Here is a 22079-nt window from a genome sequence, read left to right on the forward strand (position 1 = left end):
GAAGATTCTCAGTCATCCAGTTCCTGGCTGTCCCAAAAGTGCTTTTTGCAAAAGGCAAGTGGACTTTCTTGTTTTTTCTTTGAAGACGTTTCGCTTCTCATCCAAGAAGCTTCTTCAGCTCTGACTGAACGATGATGAATGGAAGGATTGATACTCCTTGCAGACAGCTGGTCATTTGCATCCTTTTAGAGAGCCGTTGAAGACACTTGGAGGTTTACCTGTGTCCTCAGGGTCACCTGAGGGGTGCTCCTGGTTCCTGTAGTCTGCAATTTTTTCCTCTGGAAATCCATTCCTACTTCCACACCGTTCAAAGGGTGCTCGTCCCAAATTGTGTAGCTAAAAGTTTGTAGATATTCTCAGTCATCCAGGTTGTCCCAAAGGTGCTTTTTTTCAAGAGGCAACTGGTCTTTCTTGTTTTTTCTTTGAAGATGTTTCACTTCTCATCCAAGAAGCTTCTTCAGCTCTGACTGAGGAATGGAAGGATTTATATTCCTTGTAGACATCTGGTCATTTGCATTCTTTTAGAAAAACATTGAGGCCACCTGGAGGTTTGTTGTGTCCTCAGGGTCACCTTGAATAGTGCAAAAGAGCCATCTATTTTCCACACTTTCAGAATCAGAATCAGAATTAAGCTGGAAGGGAACTTGGAGGTCTTCTAGTCCAACCCCGAGGACCTTATACCATTTCAGACAAATGGTTGTCCAATCTCTTCAAACCCTCCAGTGTTGGAACACCTACAACTTCTAGAGGCAAGTTGTTCCACTGGTTAATTGTCCTCACTGTTAGGAAGTTTCTCCTTAACTCCAGGTTGCTTCTCTCCTTGATCAATTTCCATCCGTTGTTTCTTATCCTGCCTTCTGGTGCTTTAGAGCAGGGGTCTGCAACCTTAAACACTCAAAGAGCCATTTGGACCCGTTTCCCACAGAAAAGAAAACACCGGGAGCCACAAAACCCTTCCCATGCCTGATTATTTCTTGAGCGGCCACAAAACTAGCATATGTTGTTGAAATAAATGTTCTGTTTTCTTCTGAAACTTTTCTTTTCTTGGATTGATTGATTGATTGATTGATTGATTGATTGATTGATTGATTGAATTTGTATACCGCCCTACTCCCGAAGGACTCAGGGCGGTGAACAGCCATGGAATAAAACATATAAATACAAAATTTAAAATAGATTAAAACGAATTAAATAATTTGGCTGAACAAATTTAAAACCCCAATAATTTAAAACCAGATTTAAAATTTCCATTTAAAAAGGGGAAAGACTTAGGTCAGGCTGGCTTGATGAAATAGGAAGGTCTTAAGCGCGCGACGGAAGGTACACAGATCCGGGATCCTCCGTATCTCCGGGGGGAGCTCGTTCCAGATAGTAGGTGCCCCCACAGAGAAGGCTCTCCCCCTGGGGGCCACCAGTCGACATTGTTTGGCCGACGGCACCCGGAGGAGCCCCTCTCTATGGGAGCGCACTGGTCGGTGGGAGGCTATTGGTGGTAGTAGGCGGTCCCGTAAATAACCAGATCGTAAGCCATGGAGCGCTCTAAAGGTGATAACCAAAACCTTGAAGTGCACTCAGAAGACCACCGGGAGCCAGTGCAGCTCGCGCAGGAGAGGTGTTACATGGGAGCGCCACGTTGCTCCCGTCACCACCCACGCGGCCACATTTATCCATGATTGGCCTACCGGGGGTTGAAAAGCTCAATAAATCGCGTGCCGGCAGGTGTCGCACATTGGCAGTTGTGACGCATATTATGAATGATAGGGAGCCACAGCAGAGGGGTGAAAGAGCCACATGCGGCTCCAGAGCCACAGGTTGCTGACTCCTGCTATAGAGAATAAGTTGGCCCACTCCTCTTCTTCGTGGCAGCCCCTCATATATGGGAACACAGCTATCCTGCCACCCCCCTACTCCTTCTTTTCTCTACAGACGAGCCTTGCCCAAATCCTGCAACCTCTCTTTGCAACGCACCATTTTTTGATTGTAACGTACAGTCAACATCTCCCAGTGACCAAGGGAAAGTGCATTCCCTGCTGGTGTCGTGGCAGAGAGCCGAGGGCGAAATTAACCACCAACTGCAATGGATTACGAAGGCCAACTAGGGTCGCTCATTGCATTCTCAGATGTTATATGAGCATCTTAAGCCGGGAGGGTGGGAGGGGGGGGGCTTGTCAAACTTAATAGGAAACATATGTTTGTGTGTCTCTCTGCATGTGTGTGTGTGTGTGTGTGTGTTCTCCTTCTCCTCCTCCTCCCTGCTCGCTCTTAAAGCTGGGAAATTCCTGCCTGCCTCTTTTTTTTTTGCAGATCAAAAATCGCAGAAGAGTCCCCCTTCCAGCAAATACCATGCTGAGCACAATTGTAGCCTTTTTAAGTATTTGGCTTGTCCTCTCCACACCTCTCTTGGCCAGTTTCTGTCCCAGCCGATGTTTGTGTTTCAGGACGACAGTGAGATGTATGCATCTGATGCTGGAGAGCGTTCCCGAAGTCTCACCGCACACAAACGTCCTGTAAGTAATTGTTTTACTTGGGGGTTACAATCCTGGGTTCGCTTCTCAAATCAAACTGTGGCACGCGAAGCTTTTCCAAGCCAGTTTAGCCTAGAGAGGGAAACCTGGCTAGGCTTCAGCAGGCTTCTTGTCGCAGATGTGATAGTTAGGATTGCAAAAAATGAATGATTTGCTGCTGCTTCTTTTTTTAATAGCAGGGGAATAAGAGCAAGATACTTTTCAGGGCTGTTCTAACGGCAAACTTTTGAGCAGCAGCCAGAAGTGTTTTACCCAGACAGATAGCTAGATGGCTAGAATGGATAAATAGATATCCTGTTTCCCCCCAAATAAGACATCCCCTGATAATAAACCCAATCCAGCTTTTGAGCGCATGGCAATAAGGCCAAGCGTTTATTTCAGGGTTCAAAAAAATATAAGACTGGCTCTTATTTTCGGGAAAACACGTTAGATAGATAGATAGATAGATAGATAGATAGATAGATAGATAGATAGATGATGGATGGATAGATAGATAGATAGATAGATAGATAGATAGATAGACAGACAGACAGACAGACAGACAGACAGACAGACAGACAGAACATCGGGACAACTAGACACAAGGACAGTTTTTTCCTGCATGCCATCACTAAACAACTAATTCCCACAACACTGTCAAACTATTTACTGAGGCTGTATTACTATTATTCTTCTCATCCTTCCTGTTACCTATCTCCTCCTACTTATGACTATAAACTTGTTGCTTGTATCTTTACGACTTATATTGTTTTATACTTATATTGTTTTACGACTTATATTTAGTTTCCTAGTATGATTTGATTGCTTATTTAGCACCCTCTCATTATCACTAAGTATCTTATGATTCTTGATTTTTATGTACCCTGAGAGTTTATGTACTGAAAACAAATTCCTTGTTTGTCGAATAACACTTGGCCAATAAAGAATTCTATTCCATCCTATTCCTATTCCTATTCCTATTCCTATTCCTATTCTATTCTATTCTATTCTATTCTATTCTATTCTATTCTATTCTATTCTATTCTATTCTATTCTATTCTATTCTATTCTATTCTTATTCCTTATTTCTATTTTATTCTATTCTCATTCTTACTCTATTCTTATTCCTTATTTCTATTCTATTCTATTCTATTCTATTCTATTCTATTCTATTCTATTCCTATTCTTATTCTTATTCCTTATTTCTATTCTATTCTATTCTATTAAGTCTTAGTCTTAGTCTTAACCTTATTCTATTTTTATTCCTTATTCCTTATTCCTTATTCCTTTCTATTCTATTCTATTCTATTCTATTCTATTCTATTCTATTCTATTCTATTCTATTCTATTCTATTCCATTCCATTCCATTCCATTCCATTCCATTCTATATTCTATCCTATCCTATCCTATCCTATCCTATCCTATCCTATCCTATCCTATCCTATCCTGTTCCGTTCCATTCCATTCCATTCTGTGTATGTGTAGATGTAGATGTAGATATTTCTAAATGGGGAGGAGAATATATTGCTTTCTCTTTATTTCAGCTTCCAGTCCGGGGTGGATTCTATATGTTTTTGTTTTTCTTTGATATTTGGGACACCTTGTTTCCTTTTACACCCATTCAGTCAAGACATATTCTTTGGGTTCAACTGTACTTTCGATCAGCAGAAGGAGAACCGTTCATGGCAAGAAACTTCCATGCAAAGACAGTTTAATACATGGCAGGGGTTTCCAAACACGGCAACTTAAGACTTGTGGACTTCAACTCCCAGAATTCCCCAGCCAGCCATGTTGAAGTCCACAAGTCTTAAAGTTGCCGTGTTTGGAGACCTCTGGTATAGGGAGGGTCTCTCCGCTCGAGCAAGGGGTTGGACTAGTAGACCTCCAAGGTCCCTTCCAGCTCGTACAGTATGCTCTAGAAACACAGCAAGCTTGTTTTAAAAGAATGCATATGGATGTGTTTCCTTGTCCCTGAGGGCATCTTGCAAAGGCCAGAAGGGATGAATGAAACCTTTGTGCGATGGAGAATTGGTGATCCAGGGATAGAGCTTTCGCAAACGGCTGCGAGGGAGATTTGAGTACCTGGGACAGCACGTAGGAAATGTTCCTTTTCGAACCGTTCCAACAGTTACAGCCTTTTCACAGGTTTGTGGGGCGTTTCCCCAAATGAGGTGGAAACATGATTTTTTGCGCAGGCTGGTTGGGGCAGGTCCCGTAGCATCGCTTCCGAAGCTTGATTCCATAGTAATAAACCTTCTGGGTTTTGTGCAGTGGTGAAATCAAAATGTTTTTATTATTGGTTCTGTGGGTGTGGCTTGGTGGGCGTGGCAGGGGAAGGATACTGCAAAATCCCCATTCCCACCCCAGTCCTGGGGGAAGGATACTGCAAAATCCCCATTCCCTCCCCACTGCTGTGGGAAGGATATTTGCAAAATCCCCATTCCCTCCCCACTCTGAGGGGAGCCTGAGTGGCGTAGGAGGCTAATGCCTCCTACTAAGGCAGCATTTAACATCCAGCTGCCTGCAATTACTGCGAGTTCAATTCTCACCAGGCTCAAGGTCGACTCAGCCTTCCATCCTTTCTAAGGTGGGTAAAATGAGGACCCGGTTTGTGGGGGCAATAAGCTGACTTTTGTATATTTATACAAATATACAAAAGTATGAAGGCTATTGCTTAACGTATTGTAAGCCGCCCTGAGTCTCTGGAGAAGGGCGGCATATAAAAATAAATAAATAAATTTTAAAAAAAACACTTTGGGACCAGCCAGAGGTGGTATTTGCCAGTTTTCTTTACTACTCAAAATTTCCACTACCGGTTCTCCAGAACCTGTCAGAACCTGCTGGATTTCACCCCTGGTTTTCTGTGAATCGGGGGATTTATTTATTTATTTATTTGTTTATTTATTTTATTTATTTATTTGTCTATTTTATTTATTTATTTATTTGTCAAGCATATATAAGATAACAGGTAAAAGCATAAACATAATTTGAATACATGAAAAGAGTAAGAGTAAAAAGGAACATTAGGACAGGGATGGTAGGCATGCTGGTGCACTTATGTTTATGTTTATGTTTAATAAACGTATATTTATTGCGTGCACTCGTGCATTAAGGGCCTGGAGACTAAAACATATGTAGAGCGGTTGCAGGAATTGGTTATGGCCAGAGTAAAGAAGGACTAGGGGGGGACATGATATTCCAGTATTTAAGGGGTTGCCACAAAGAAGAGGGAGTCAATCTATTCTCCAAAGCACCAGATGGCAGGACAAGAAACAATGGATGGAAACTCATCAAAGAGAGAAGCAACCTGGAATTAAGAAGAAACTGCCTAACAGTGAGGACAATCAACCAGTGGAACAGCTTGCCACCAGAAGTTGTGGGTCCTTCATCCCTGGAGGTTTTTAAGAAGAGACTGGACTGCCACTTGTCTGAAATGGTATAGGGTTTCCTGCTTGAGAAGGGGGTTGGACTAGAAGACCTCCAAGGTCCCATCCGACTCTATTTCGATTGATTGAAAAACATGCATCTATTCGTGGCATTCTGTCTGTTAAACTTTTCTGCTCAGATGGGAAGTGAAAAAGAGCAAGCAGCATCAAGTGTGCAACTGGTAGGAAAAGTAAACATAGGATTCCCACATGCTTTAGAGGAGTAGGCTGCACATTCTCTGTCTGCACCCGTTAGAAGAATATAATTTTCAGAAGGTGGTAACAGTTTCCACCTGACTGGGCTGGGCTCTATCCAAGTAGTCCTCGATTTACGGCCAAAATTGAGCTCAAAATTTCTTCTGCTAAGTGAGATGGTTGTGAAGTTGAGTTTTGCCCCATTTTACGACTTTTCTTGCCACCGTTGTTAAGTTAATCACTGCAGTTGTTAAGTAAGTAACACGGTTGTTAAGTGAATCTGGCTTTCCCATTGACACTGCTTGTCAGAAGGTCGCAAAAGGGGGTCACATGATCTCAGGACGTTGCGACCTTCCTAAATATATACTAATTTAACAACTGCGGTGATTCATTTCAACAACTGTGACAAGAAGGTCGCAAAATGGAGCAAAATTCCCTGAACTGTCTCACTTACAACAGATGTTTTGGGGTCATTTGTGGTCGTAATTCGAGGATCTTGATACTTAAGATAATTAAAAGTATGAGAAGCATGGCTGTATTTTTAAAGAGAGCATTTTGAGAACATATTAGGACAAAATGAATAATCTTTGTTAGGGAAAAAAAATCCACCAGAGATATATCAGGTTGCCTAGATTTAAAATATTCCTCAAGGTTTGCTGTAATTTGAGTCTTCAGAAGAACTGAGAGGAGAGAGAGCTAGTGGAAAATATATGATGTGTGCTTGTCTCTAATTGGAGAACTTAAAACAGGAAAGGAGGATAGCTAGCCACTATGCAGCTGAGGTGTAAATGAAAAAAAAAAACCAAAGTAGAGAGAAAACAAAAATGAAATTTTATCTTGGCTGATATCCATCAAAGATAAATAAGTAGGTTTCCTTTCCCTTCAATCAGTGTTTCTGAAACTTGACCACTTTAAGATGGGTGGACTTCAACTCCCAGAATTCCCCAGTCAGCATGGCTGGCTGGGGAATTCTGGGATTGAAGTCCATCCATCTTAAAAGTAGTCACATTTCAGAAACACTGCTTAGGCCAGAGGTCTTCAAACTTGGCAGCTTTAAGACTTGTGGACTTCAACTCCCAGAATTCTCTAGCCAGCCTGGCTGGGGAATTCTGGGAGTTGAAGTCCACCCATCTTAAAAGTAGTCACGTTTCAGAAACACTGCTTAGGCCAGAGGTCTTCAAACTTGGCAGCTTTAAGACTTGTGGACTTCAACTCCCAGAATTCTCCAGCTATCCTGGCTGGAGAATTCTGGGAGTTGAAGTCCACAAGTCTTAAAGCTGCCAAGTTTGAAGACCTCTGGCTTAGGCCCACCATTTTGTATATTTGAAAAGCCTCAACAACCCCGCCTGATATTCCAATAATTTAAAAAAAAAACCATTTACATGTATTTTTATTTATTTCAACATGTGCTCCTTGAACCGTTTCCATCTCGTAACAAGGAACAAGGGATCTGTTCCGTGTTTTTAATCAAAGGCCACTTTGCTGCCTTGCAGAAAATACCTCAGATTATCCTAATTTTCCCTAAAGCAAGCCATGCATTTCTCCCCCCACCCCCCCTGCTTCTTCCCCAAATTCGGCCAGCGAAGAGAAGCAAATGCACAGGAAACGCAGCTCTTCTGAAAAACAGCCTGCTGGATGAATGACCAAAACTGTCTTTTTGGCACTTCTTCTGCTGCTGGGAGCCGTGGAGGCCCCAAATGTGAAGGGCTGAACGGGTTCCAAGGCGAACAACAGCTGTGGGCCATTTGTGCTCTGCAATTTTCAAACCCAATTAGATCCGTGGCTGGTTTGTTCCACGGCGTCCGTTTGAAGTCCAAGGTCAACTGCGTGGAAAGGAACTCAGCATCGGTCCAGAGGAAAAAAAAACCTGAATTGCAGCTTGCAGAGTTGATGGGGGGGGGGTGGAATGGGGAGGGGGGCTGGCTTATGCTTGGGTTTCGTGGAAAAGGGGGTTACGGTTGGCTTGAGGTGCATTGGCAACTCAGCAGTGCAGAACCCACAGGTGGGGTCAGCTAATTGACTCAAATGTTGTCTTGCCAAGATGTGGATTTCAAAGTGGATTTCACTGCTTTTCTTTCTTTCTTTCTTTCTTTCTTTCTTTCTTTCTTTCTTTCTTTCTTTCTTTCTTTCTTTCTTTCTTTCTTCCTTCCTTCCTTCCTTCCTCTTTCTTTCTCTTTCTTTCTTTCCTTCCTTTCTTTCTTTCCTTTCTTTTTTCCTTCCTTCCTTCTTTTTTCTCTTTTTTTCTTCTCCCCTTTCAGGGGTGAAATGCTCCCGGTTCAGACCGGATCGCCCGATCCAGTAGCGATGGCGGCGGGTGGTTCAGAGAACCAGTAGCAAAAATCCCTGCCCCCCCCCATGCCCAGCTGAGCCACGCAATCATCAGAGGCGCTTTTTTTTATTTTTAAAAGCATTTTTTCTACAACCTCTTCAGCCAAAGAGGTTGTACAAAAAATGCTTTTAAAAGTAAAAAAAAAAAAAAAGTTGGCCACGCCCACAGTAACATTACCCCCCCCACCAAGCCACGCCCACAGAACCGGTAGTAACAAATTTTACATTTCACCACTGTCCCCTTCCTTTTCTTTCCTTCTTCCTTTCCTTTTCCTTTCTTCTTCCTTCTTTCTATCTTCTTTCCTTTTTCCTCCCTTCTTTCTTCCCTTCCTTTCTTCTTCCCTTTTTTCCTTTCTTTTTGTTTTCTTTCCTTTTTATCGTTCCTTCATTTTTCTTCATTTCTGACTTTTTTTAACTTTTTATTATTTTTATAAATAACTCAAGGCAGCAAGTGTACTTAATATTCCTTCCTCTTCCTATTTTCCCCACAATAACTCTATGAGGTGGGTTGGGTGGAGAGACAGTAACTGGCCCAAAGTCACCCAGCTGGCTTTCATGCCTAAGGCGGGACTAGAACTCACCGTCTCTTGGTGATTAGCCCAGTCACCCAGCCACCTTTTATGCCTAGGGCAGGACTAGAACTCACCATCTCTTGGTGATTGGCCCAAAATCTTCCAGCTCACTTTTGTAGCTAAGGCAGGACTGGAACTCACAGTCCCCTGGTGAGTGGCTCAAAGTCACTCAGCTGGCTTTCATGGCTAAGGGACTAGATCACATGACCATATTTTTGTGAGCTCCGTAACATGGCCTCATTTACGGCTCTTTGCAGCAGTCCGCTGTCACCTGACAGTCATGATGGTTTTGGTGAAAACTGGCATATGCTTCCTTTTTTTTAGCAAAATCATGCCACTTAATCACCTTGGTGCAGAGGTGGGTTTCAGCAGGTTCTGACCAATTCTAGAGAACCAGTAGCGGAAATTTTGAGTAGTTCGGAGAACCGGTAGTAAAAATTCTGACTGGCCCCGCCCCCATCTATTCCCTGCCTCCCAAGTCCCAGCTGATTGGGAGGAAATGGGGATTTTGCAGTAACCTTCCCCTGGAGTGGAGTGGGAATGGAGATTTTACAGTATCCTTCCCCTGCCACAACACGCCCCACCAAGCCACACCCACAGAACCGGTAGTAAAAAAATTTGAAACCCACCACTGTCTTGGTGTTCGCTTAATGACCACTGCAAAAGAAGGTCCTAAAACCATGTGGTTTTTAGGATCTTTACAATTTATGTACTCCATTATGGTCATAACTCGAGGATTACCTGTATTCCCACTTCACCGATTCATCTTTTTATTAGAGCCTTTTCAATACAGGTAATCCTCAATTTACAACCGTTCGTTTAGTGACCAAAGTTACAACAGAACTGAAAAAAGGGATTTGTGACCATTTTTCACACTTAACGACCATTGCAGCATCCCCATGGTCACATGATCAAGACTTAGACGCTTGGCAACTGACTCGTATTTATGACGGTTGAAGCGTCCCACAATCGTGTGATCCCTTTTTGCGACCTTCTGACACACAAAGTCAAACGGGGAAGCCAAATTCACTTAACAACTGGGTTACTAACGTTAACAAGTGCAGTGATTCACTTAACAACCGGGGCAAGAAAGGTTATAAAATGGGGGCAAAACTCGCTTAATTGTCTTGCTCAGCAACAGAAGTTTTGGGCTCAATTGTTGTCGTAAATTGAAGACTACCCGTACAGCTAATAAGTAGCCTTCAAGACAGGAGACAATTTTGCTAGAAAGTCTGGATTTGAAAGAGGTGATTTCTGCAAAACAAGCCATTTCCAATGCTTTTCTTTTAAATCCACTTTTATTTCTCTAGCTAGCCAGAGTTTTCTTTTGACCTAATCTGTTCCTAGTTGCAGACTCAATGTTTGCGAACTGGCATTGGGTTTCTTCCAAGATCTGGCCCCTTGTTTATCTTGGAGAGGGGATTGAATTAAAAAGTTTCTTTCCTGCTGTGCAATCTGAATATTAAACAGAGCCAGATCAAGATAAAAAGTATTTGTAGGGAGGGGCAAAGAAAGAAAGAAATATCCCTGAGGCCTTTTAGCAAAAGTTTTAGCTGCCTTTGACCATCCAACCAGATGTTCAGGCGGGCTGCGAGTACAGACAGTGCAAAAGAAGCAGAAGAAACAGTAGATCACAGACTCAGCTGCTCGTGCAAAAAGATCGCAAAAGCTGATTACAAAACAACCCCTCACACCGAGGCCAAAATGAGTCACTCGAACATCTGTAAAAATTATCCTGCGCCGGTCCTGAAAATGGGTGGGAATTATAAGGGATGAAAATATGTTAAACACGAACAGGTTAAAAGGTTGTGAGATTTTCTGATACAGGTAGTCCTTGGCTCACGACCACAACTGACACCCCCCCAAAAAAATTATGTCGCTAAGTGAGACTGTCAGGGCATTTATTAATCCCATCTTTGGCTCTGGGAAAAATCACCCTGGTTAATTAGAGGATGGATCGTGGCTCCTCCTTGTTTGCAATATTTTGAAAAGAAACGCGAAGAAAAGTTTCTAATAAAACTCATTTATTTGTTATAAAGAAAATAAAACACCTCACTAAGAAAGATAATTGTTACATTTTGACAGTAAATTGGGCCAGCTGCCTTTCAGCAACCGACACCCTCGTGGCATGAGAACAAAGGAAAGAGTGTGAAGGAATGCGGACATGCGTAGTAAAATACTGATAAGGAACTTGGCAAACTACAGTAAGTCTATTAGTCCAAAAATAATGAAGCTCAGCTGGGAAATAAAAAAACGCAGTGACAGAGACATCTGTTGAGTGAATTTTAAGCCCATTTTCATGACCTCCCTTGCCACAGTTGTTTTTAAGTCAGGGGTCAGCAACCTCAAACCCTCAAAGAGCCACAGAGGTCCTAACCGAAAGCCGCCCATTCAATTCTGGAGCCGACCGGAAGTCCAGTTCCCCCACCATAGAGTCTCCTCCTAGTGCAGTGTCCTTTTTCCTCTACCTGTCCTAACCAAAAGCCCTATCAATTGTGGAGCCGACTACATTAAACCCATTCAGAGAGTCTCCTCCTGGCACGCCATGCTTCCCCCTCCCCAAACCGGAAGCTCCTCTCAAAATTGTGGCGCCGACCAGCAACAGGGAGCCACAGCAGAAGGATGAAAGAGCCACATGCGGCTCTGGAGCTGCGGGTTGCTGACTGATGTTTTAAGTGAATCGCTGTATTGTTAAGTGAATAACAACACCGTTGTAAATTGAATCTGGGTTCCCCGTTGATTTCGTTGGTCAGAAGGGCGCAAAAGGGGATTAGGTGACCCCGGGGCGCTAGAACCGTCATAAATATGAGCCGGTTGCCAAGCACCTGAATTTTGATCACGTGACCACGGCGTTGCTGCAATGGACATTAAATGTGAGAAACGGGTCATAAGTCACTTGTACAAACGTGACTCACAAAACACCATATTGAATTGCTTTTGAACAAAAGAAAGTGTGGGTAATTGAGGTGGCAATATTAGGAGATTGTGCAGCTAGTCCTCGACTTACAACAGTTCATTTAGAGACTGTTCAAAGTTACAACAGCGCTGAACAAAGTGACTTAGGACCGTTTTTCACACTTATGACCTTTGCAGCATCCCCATGGTCGCGTGATCAGAATTCGGATGCTTGGCAACTGGTTCATATTTGTGATGGTTGCCCGATCCCGGGGTCATATGATCTCGTTTTGCGACCTTCTAACAAGCAAAATCAAAGGGGATGCCAGATTCACTTAACAACCAGGTTGCTAACTTAACAACTGCAATGATACACTTAACAGCTGTGGCAAGAAAAATGAGTCAAAAAATGAGTCAAAACTCCCTCAACGAATTCTCACTCAACGACAGAAATGTTGGGCTCGATCAGGGGTGAAATGCTCTCGGTTCGGACCGGATCACCTGATCCGGTAGTGATGGCGGGTGGTGGTCGGAGAACCGGTAGCAAAAATCCCTGCGCGCCCCCCCCCCCATGCTCAACTGAGCCGCAGGATCATCAGAGGCTTTTTTTTTTTTTTACTTTTCAAAGCATTTTTTTCTACAACCTCTTCCGACGAAAAAATCCTTTTAAAAGTAAAAAAAAAAAGCCTCTGATGATCGCGCGGCTCAGCTGGGATCACCAGAGGCTTTTCAAAGCATTTTTTTCTGCAACCACTTGACCGAAGAAGTGGTTAAAAAAATGCTTTGAAAAGTCTCTGACGATCCCAGCCGAGTTGCCTGATCGGCAGAGAGGTATTTTTTAAAAAGCCTCTCTGATGATCCCAGCCGAGTTGCCTGATCGGCAGAGGCTTTTCAAAGCATTAGAAAAAATTTGGCCACGCCCACTCAGTCACATTACCCGCCACCACCAAGCCACGCCCACAGAACCGGTAATAACACATTTTACATTTCACCCCTGGGAGAACCTAATGCAGCCTACACCAGCTAAAGAACTGGCAACACTGTTAAACATACAATAATAACACTCTGGATTGTGGGTGTTGTATTATCTGGAGACAGCAAAATAGAGGGGAAAGAAATGGGGTGGGGCGGAATGCAAAGACCTGCAAATAGAAATAGAATGACTAAGGTAAACGAAAGCAAAGGCAGCACCAATAATTATAGGCGCCTTGGGTGCAATCCCAAAACATCTGGAACAACACTGCAACACCATCCACATTGACAAAATCCACATCACAGGTAGTCCTCGACTTAACAACAGTTCGTTTAGTGACCATTCAAAGTGACAATGGCATTGAAAAAAAGTGACTTATGATTGGTTGGCACACTTCCCCATGGTCAGGTGGACAAAATTCAGATGCTCGGCAACTGACTCGTATTTATGACGGTGGCAATGTCCCAGGGTCATGTGATCCCCTTTTGCAACCTTCTGACAAGCAGTCAATGGAGAAGCCCGGATTCGCTTAACAACCGTGTTACTCGCTTAACAACCGCCATGATTCACTTAACACAGCAATAAATGGTCGTAAAATGCTGCAAAATTCACTTAACAGATGTCTCGCTTAGCAACAGAAATGGGGGGGGAGGCTCTATCCTGGTCGTAAATCGAGGATTACTGGTAGCCAATCACAAAAGCGAGTCGTTTTGCTTATTGTCAGCATTTCCTTGCTCGGTGCAAGATGGAAGTTAAGCAACTTTGCACAATTTAAGACAGTGCAATGCACATTGCACCTGGGCAGGGGTGCATTTTCCAAACTTTGCGGGCCGTTGCCATTGAGAGGCTGATCGATTTTTAATCCGAATCGGGTCTCCTTCAGGCTTGGAGGCTCTTTTATTTTGAACCTGGTCTTGCAATTTGAAGATTAGGTCAAGGGGACCTCTGAGCATGAGCCGAGTGCTCCACTTGCGCCAAGGATTTTCCCCACTTCAGAGCATATGCTTACGATCCTGCAAGGAAAGGGGAGGCGACCCTGCCCAAGGTTTTCCCAGTTTTGCAGGAAATGAGGAACGGTGCTTTAATCCGAAGCAAACGACGGCTGCAATCGTAACATCAGACAGGGAAAGATCCTTGGACAAGCACAAAATCCACGCTTGCAAGGTTGTGAGAATGCAGATTTCAAAAAAAAAAGCACAGGTCCCTCCTGAAACCGCGTTGACGTAACGTCACTCTGCCCTCTGAATGCGACTCGGCGTGACTCCGACTTGAATACGATCAAACTGAGCTGGGCGGGGAGACAAAGCTGCTTCATTTGCATTCAGTGCGACCGTGATGCTTTGCGAGGCACAATCCGCGCGGCTCCCCGTCATTTTTTGCAATTTATCCTTTCGTGCGAAAGGCGCGGTTATTAAAACCGACGGGAACGGTTGCAAAGGTATTTATCTCGACGGGATGACACGTGTTTTAAGAATGGCTCTTTTGTCGCCGTAACATTAGTAGCGCTCGCCACCGTAGCGGTTCGCGTCGGAGAGGCTGGAAAGTCATACTCTGGTTTCTCTTCAGATCGTATAAATCTTTCGCCTTTTACTAAAGATTTCCGTGGAGAGGAACATTTATGAGTTTCGATTAATTTTTTGAGGCCCTGCTTCGGTAGGGCTACCTTTGCCTGGTTCCAAAAATAGAGAAAAATTATGAGTGTGCTTCACACTTCCTTTTTCTAGCTCTTCGTTTCACAGAGTGTTTTTCTGCGTGTGTTATTTATTGCTCATTTACATTGCAATGTCTACATGACTGAGAAATATTTTCTTTCGCTGTTAACTCTCATGGCTTGTTGGATCCCCAACTTCTGATCTATGGACCCGACACTCTGCAGCATAAGCAAGCTAGATTCAGGCAGCCCACAAAACCACATCAGCTCTAGTCCACGAACTGGTTGGTGCCTGGTGCCCAAATGGTTGAGGGGCACTGCTGCAGCTGACCTACCAGATAACCAAATTCAATTTCATTGAGGGCCATATCAGGGCTGTGGTTGACCTGGAGGAAGGGGGTGAGACGACATGGCTGACTGGGTGGGCATGGCCAGATGAGTGGGCGTGATCATCTTGACACCACTCTCCAAACTGCTGGCATGTTTCCACTTTGCATTGGGTAGACCGCGACGAAGGACATTTTCCAGGATGGCCCCACGTTGCTGGCTGGATCTGGCCCAAAGACCTCAAGTTTGACACCCCTGATCTAGGCATTATCTTGCATCTTTGCATTTGGCTGGATCCCAAAGGGGGGGGGGCTGGCTGGGGTAGGTTTATCAATGGAATAGGTTCTTAAATACCTCTCAGTTGCTTTTCTGATTGGTTCAAGGAATAATAATGGATATTTGTTGGTTGGTTTGTAAAACGTATATAGGACCATAGGACCGGAAAGAGACCTTGGAGATTTTCCAGTCCAGAGGCCCCCAACCCTTTCCGGCTCTGTGGACTGGCAGCGGGGGTGGGGGAGGGGATGGTTTTGGGCACACGCCCATTGCTTACACAAATGGAGTTTCATAGGTTAGCCTGCAGCTTGTGACACCCGGGTTCCAACGGGCCGCCGTCTGGTACCAGACTGTGGCCCACGGATTGGGGACCCCTGTTCTAGTCCAATCCCTTGCCCAAGGCAGGAGGGGGTCATACCATCCCATAAAATATGGATGCCCAATCTTTTCTCGAAAATCTCCTGCAATGAAGCACCTCCAACTTCTGAAGACCAGAGGGCCCACTGGTTAATTGTTCTGTCAGCAAATTTCTCCTTATTTCTAGGTTGTTTCTCACCTTGATTAATGTCCATCTGTTGCTTCTTATCCTGCCTTCTGGTGCATTGGGAAAGAGGTTGACCCCCTCCCCCCATCTTGTGGAATCTCCTCAAATACTGGAAATCAGTTATCACAGAGGTCTTCAAACTTGTCAGGTTTACCACTTGTGGACTTCAACTCTCAGAATTGTCCAGCCAGCTATACTGTTTGTATACAATGTATACAGCTATACTGTAAAGCTGCCAAGTTTGAAGACCTCCGAGTAATCATGTCATTCCTAACCCTTTTCTTCTTTGGGCCAGACATAACCTAAGTTCTTTTAACCATTCATTATACAATTTATCCCGCAAAGCCCTCAATCATCTTGGTTGCTCTTCTCTGCACTCTTTCTAGAGTCTCAGCATCGTTTTTACATCGTGGCATCCAAAGTTGTCGTGGCAACCAAAATTGGTCGAAGCCAATGCAAATGAGGCTACTCGCCTCCCCGCTCAGTTTGGATGAGGTTTAATGCTTTGTTGGCGAGTAAAGTTCGGCGTTCAGATCGGACGCCAATCAATCAAAAAAGTGACAATCAGGATGCAAAACTGACGTCAACTACGTGAGGTCTTTTTTTTTTTTTTGAAGCGGGTGTAACTTTTCCTCCGCATCGTTATCAAAGGAGAAAAGCCTCGTTTAACTGACGTCACTCTGCACCCACCTTTAGGCGGTCTGAACGCCGATCTTTGCTCGCCAGCAAAGCATTAAAACTCATTCAAACTGAGCGGGGAGGCGGGGAGATGAGTAGCCTCATTTGCATTTGCTTCAACCGTGATGCTTTGCGAGGAGGAAAGGCTGCGATTCTGCCGCCTTTGGCTGCACCGTTTCACTTCGTGAGAAAGTTCCGGTTCTAGAACCGGCGGGAATCTTCAAAAATGCCTTTTTGTTAACCCACGGACACGTATTTGGCCGCGGTCGCGCGGGACGCTGTAACTTCAGTGTTCATAGCCGCCGTAGGGCTTGGTGTCGGTGACACCAGAAAGCATACTCTGGTTTCTCTTCAGATCGTATAAATCTTTCGCCTTTTACTAAAGATTTCCGTGGAGAGGAACATTTATGAGTTTCGATTAATTTTTTGAGGCCCTGCTTCGGTAGGGCTACCTTTGCCTGGTTCCAAAAATAGAGAGAAAAACTTACGAACCGGCTTCGGACCTTCCTTCTCTTTAGGAGTGAGGTATTTTGACTGTTGCGTGCCAATTGCTGCTCATTTTCTTTATAATATCTGGATGGCTGAGAAAAGAAACCCCTCACCTTGCAATAAACCGACACTGGGCCACACAAAGAAGTACATGTACCTAGTACACAAAACCACACCACCTGCTCCACGAATTGACAGCCACTGCTGCAGCTGACCTAGGGGAGGGGTGTCATTCAGTTTCATTGAGGGCCACATCAGCCCTGAGATAGGAGGGGGGTGAACAGGCGTGGGTGACTGGATCGGCGTGGCCATCGCAACCCCATCTCAACACCATTCCCCCCCCTTATGATTTCTATAACAGCTAAGATATATAATATATTCTAATTGTGCCCTTATCCACTGCAAAACAACATATATCCTTGAATAGGTTTATTCCCTTTGCCTTCCATCAACACTGATTTTATAAAATCCCCCCATATTTCATTATAATTGTTTGCTTTAATCATCCCTTTTTAAAATTTAGTTTCTGTTGTTAATTTATCATTTGTTGCCATACTCCAAATTTCTTTATTCATTTCGTCCCCAATATTTAGCCATCACTAATCTAGCTGCCATTATCAAATTTACAATCTTTTTTTGTTTCATTTATATCCGTTGTTCCACCAGCAACAATAAAATAATTTAGACATATCTAAATTTACATTCAAAAGTGCTCTAATTTCTCTAAACATCATGTCCCATACTTTTTGTGCACTATCACAATCCCACCACAGGTGTTTATATGTTCCGACCTCTTTCTTGCACCTCCAGCAAATATTTGTATATTTACCAGCTATATGATTTAGTTTTAAGTGGTGTTAAGTACCACCTCCATATCACTTTATACCCTTTTTGAACGGTCCATACCACAATGCTTTACTTATTCTTTCTCTTTTACAATTACCTCCAGCAACCTCTGTATCTGCTTTAATTCTTCATCCAAAAATTTAATGGGGATCATCCAAAACAAAAAAATTAAATTTTGGTAAAACTTTCATTTTTATCATTGCAATGCTTGGGAACCATGATAATTTTACTTCCTCCTATTCATCAACTTTATCTTTCATATCTTTCTTCAGCTTTTCATTTCTTTTCTTCAATGCTTCATGGGATCTTGATTCTTTCTCGCTTTGATGCAGCCTGGGAGTCCAGTGGCTTTTTTGGCAGCTGCAGCCAAATGAATGCAAGGCGTACCAAACAAAAAAACTTTTTCTAACATTCCAGAACCGGGACTTTCTCACGAAGCGAAACGGAGCACCCATCACGGCAGAATCGCAGCCTTTCCTCCTCGCAAAGCATCACGGTCGAAGCCAATGCAAATGAGGCTACTCAGCATCGTTTAGCTGACGTCACTCTTTAGCTGACGTCACACTTTTAGGCTGTCTGAACGCCGATCTTGACTCGCCAACAAAGCATTAAACCTCATTCAAACTGAGCGGGGAGGCGGGGAGATGAGCAGCCTCATTTGCATTTGCTTCAACCGTGATGCTTTGCGAAGAGTAAGGACCCGAGGCTCTCCCGTGATGGATGCTTGGTTTCGCTTCGTGCGAAGGTCTCGGTTCTAGAACCGACGGGAACGTTCGGATTTGCCTTTTTGTTCACCCATGGACACGTGTTTGGCCGCCGTCTTGTGGATCGCTATAATCTCAGTGTCCATTGCCGTCCTAGAGTTCGGTGTCGGTTAGTTTTAATGGCAACCGGACGTGAATTTCTCTTTGGATGCGGAGTGGTTCAAGGAATTTTTGGAGGCCCTTTGGTAGGGCTCCCTTCATTTGGTTGTAAAAATAGCGACGGCGAAACTTGCCTCTTTTTTCTCTCTTCCTACGTGTATTTTGAAAGAGATTGTTTCTGTCTGCCAATTAATGCTCGTTCGCATTGTAATATCTTCATGGGTCCGAATGGGAGCAAAATCGTTTCCTTCTCCCTTCGTTTTTTTCGAATGGCTCGTGGGTCCCCGATGCAGGCAGAGTGCATAACTACCCAACACTCTGCGGTGCCAGCCAAAAAAGCCAAAGCAATCCTAAACTGCATTAACAAGGATACAATCAAGGTCAAGTGAGGTATTAATACCACTCTCTAAAGCCTTAGTAAGATCATACCAAGAATCCTGCACTGGTCACCACGCTATAAAAAAGATGTTGACAGAGACTATAAAGAGTGCAGAGAAGAGCAAGAAAGATGATTAGGGGGCTGGAGGCTAAAACATGAAAAACAGTTGCAGGAACTGAGTAGGTCTAGTTTGATGAAAAGAAGGACTAGGAGTGACATGATAGCAGCCTTCCAGTATCTGAGGGGCTGCCACAAAGAAGAGAGAGTCAAGCTATTCTCCAAAGCACCTGAGGGCAGGACAAGAAGCAATGGGTGGAAACTAATCAAGGAGAAGCAATCTAGAACTAAGGAGAAATTTCGTGACAGTTAAAACAATCGGTAGAACAACTTGCCTCGAGAAACTTGTGGATGCTCGAACACTGGAGATTTTTAGGAAGAGACTGGATAACCATTTGTGAGAAATTGTAATGGGTTTCCTGCCTAAGCAGGGGCTTGGACTAGAAGACCTCTAAGATTCTTTCCAACCTTGTCATTCTATTCTATATTCAAGCGATTCCACTGATTAATTGTTCTCAGTTAGCAAATTTCTCCTTATTTCTAGGCTGGATCTCTCCCTGATTAGTTTCCACCTGTTGCTTCTTGTCCTGCCTTCTGGTGCTTTGGGAAATAGGTTGACACCCCCTCCTTCTTTGTGACACCCCCTCAAATACTGGAAGACTGGTATCATGTATCACTCCTAATCCTTTTCTTCCTTGGGCCAGACATAGCTAAACTGTTTTAACCATTCATCATACAATTTACCCTGCAGACCCTTTAATCATCTTGGTTGCTCTTCTCTGCATTCTTTCTAGGGTCTCAGCATCATTTTTACATCGTGGCAACCAAAACTTGGCCGCAGTTTTCCAAGTGTGGCATTAGAAAGCGGTATTAACGCTTCACGGGATGTTGATTCTATCTCGCTGTTGATGCAGCCTGGGAGTCCGGTGGCTTTTCTGGCAACTGCGGGCTCCACCATGAATGCAAGGCGTCCCGCGCGACCTCGCCTAAACACGTGTCCCTGGGTTAACAAGAAGGCTTTTTCGAATATTCCCGCCAGTTGCAGAATCAGGACTTTGGCACGAAGCGAAACGGTGCATCCATCACGGGAGAATCGCAGCCTTTCCTCCTCGCAAAGCATCACGGTCGAAGCCAATGCAAATGAGGCTGCTCATCGCCCCGCCTCCCCGCTCAGTTCGTTCTCCGTTGGCTGCTATGCTAGCGATAAACCTGGGCGATCAAAGCGGAGTCTCGCCTAAAGTGACAATCAGGATGCAAAATTGACGTCAACTACGTGAGGTCTTTTTTTTTTAGAAACATAACTTTTCCTCCATATCGTTATCAAAGGAGAAAAGCCTCGTTTAGCTGACGTCACTCTGCACCCACTTTTAGGCGAGCTGAATCTTGACTCGCCAACAAAGCGTTAAACCTCATTCAAACTGAGCGGGGAGGCGGGGAGATGAGCAGCCTCATTTGCATCTGCTTCAACCGTGATGCTTTGCGAAGAGGAAGGATCCCGAGTCTCTCCCGTGATGGATGCTCCGTTTCGCTTGGTGCGAAAGTCCCGTTTCTAGAACCTGCGGGAATGTTAGAAAAAGCCTCTTTGTTCACCCAAGGACACGTGTTGAGCCGCGGTCTCGCGGGACGATATAACCTTGGTGTCCATCGTCGCCGTAGGGCTTGGTGTCGGTGACACCGCAAAGCATACTCTGGTTTCTCTTCAGATCGTATAAATCTTTCGCCTTTTACTAAAGATTTCCGTGGAGAGGAACATTTATGAGTTTCGATTAATTTTTTGAGGCCTTGCTTCGGTAGGGCTACCTTTACCTGGTTCCAAAAATAGAGAAATATTTAAAAATTACCTACGAACTTTTCCTCTTTAATTTGTAGTTTAAGAGTCAGAGTATTTTGGCGTGTGGTTGCCAATTCTTTCTCATTTGCATTATATCTGGATAGCTGAGGAAGGACCACCCACCCCACCCCTCTATGGATCCACACCGGCCCGCACAATTAAGATACATGCAAGCAGCACATAAAACAACTCTGCTCCACAAACCGTTTGGCACCTGGCGCCCAAATGGTTGAGGGCGGCTGCTGCAGCTGACCTAGGGCAGTGGTGTCAAATTCAATTTCATTGGCTGCATCAGGGCTGAGGAGGGGGAGGTGGCCGTGGCCGACTGAGTGGGCGTGGCCATCTTTACGTTGCTCTCCAAACTGCTGGCATGTTTCCACTGTGCATTGATTGGGTAGACCAGGCTGAAGCGACACAGGCCGGCCCTTATATTTTCCAGGATGGCCTGACATCACTGGCCGGATTGGGCACCCAGGCCTTAAATTTGGCACCCTTGATCTAGGCATTTTCTTGCATCTTTGCATTTGGCTGGATCCCAAAGGGGGGCACTGCCTGGGGTAGGTTCATCAATGGAATATGTTCTTAAATACCTCTCATTTGCTTTTCCTATTGGTGCAAGGAACAATCATGGATTATTTGTTGGTTTGTTGGTTTTTTATTGATTTTAAATACAAGTAATGCAAACTATACAAACATATACATCTAAATCTAAATACAAAAAAAGAATAAGAAAAAAATTACAAATAATACCATGTATCCCCACCCCAGGAGGCCATTCCCCCCCCTTATATTTCTTTTTCTGTAACAGCTAAAAGATATACAATATATTCTAATTCTGTCCTTATCCCCTCCAAAACATATATTCTTGACTAGGTTTATTCCCTTTGCCTTCCACCAACACCCCCAACACCCATATTTCATTTTAATTGTTTGCTTTAATCATCCCTTTTTAAAATTTAATTTGTTCTTAATTTATCATTTGTTGCCATACTCCAAATTTCATTGTACCATTCTTTTTCTTGACTATCCCAATTTCGTCCCCAATATTTTGCCATCACTAATGTAGCTGCCATTATCAAATTTACAACCATTTCTTTTTTTGTTTCGTTTATATGTGTTGTTCCATCAGGAACAATAATAGAATAATTTAGACATGTCTAAATTTACATTCAAAAGTGCTCCAATTTCTCTAAACACCATGTCCCATGTTTTTCTGCACTATGTTCTGATTTGTTTCTTGCACCC

General features: G+C 43.9%; 1 protein-coding gene and 3 non-coding genes across 5 annotated transcripts in view; all 4 read left to right on the forward strand.

The window, feature by feature from the left end:
* The first annotated feature begins 2146 nt into the window (after positions 1-2146).
* The window catches only part of LOC117679398 (peroxidasin homolog), a 126643-nt gene continuing 106710 nt past the window's right edge, over positions 2147-22079 (forward strand). For both annotated transcript variants that reach the window (XM_087889004.1, XM_060684349.2), the window contains exon 1: positions 2147-2507. In XM_087889004.1, the coding sequence (XP_087745130.1) occupies positions 2209-2507 (299 nt within the window). In that variant the 5' untranslated portion in view covers positions 2147-2208. The remainder of the gene's footprint in view (positions 2508-22079) is intronic.
* LOC117679422 (U5 spliceosomal RNA) lies at positions 14440-14554 on the forward strand. The gene has a single exon (XR_004595389.1). It is a non-coding gene; the product is annotated as a U5 spliceosomal RNA (small nuclear RNA).
* LOC117679423 (U5 spliceosomal RNA) lies at positions 16705-16819 on the forward strand. The gene has a single exon (XR_004595390.1). It is a non-coding gene; the product is annotated as a U5 spliceosomal RNA (small nuclear RNA).
* On the forward strand, positions 20687-20801 carry LOC117679425 (U5 spliceosomal RNA). The gene has a single exon (XR_004595392.2). It is a non-coding gene; the product is annotated as a U5 spliceosomal RNA (small nuclear RNA).

This window comes from Pantherophis guttatus, chromosome 3, assembly GCF_059756535.1.
Source record: "Pantherophis guttatus breed Tessera chromosome 3, ASM5975653v1, whole genome shotgun sequence".
NCBI lineage: Eukaryota > Metazoa > Chordata > Lepidosauria > Squamata > Colubridae > Pantherophis > Pantherophis guttatus.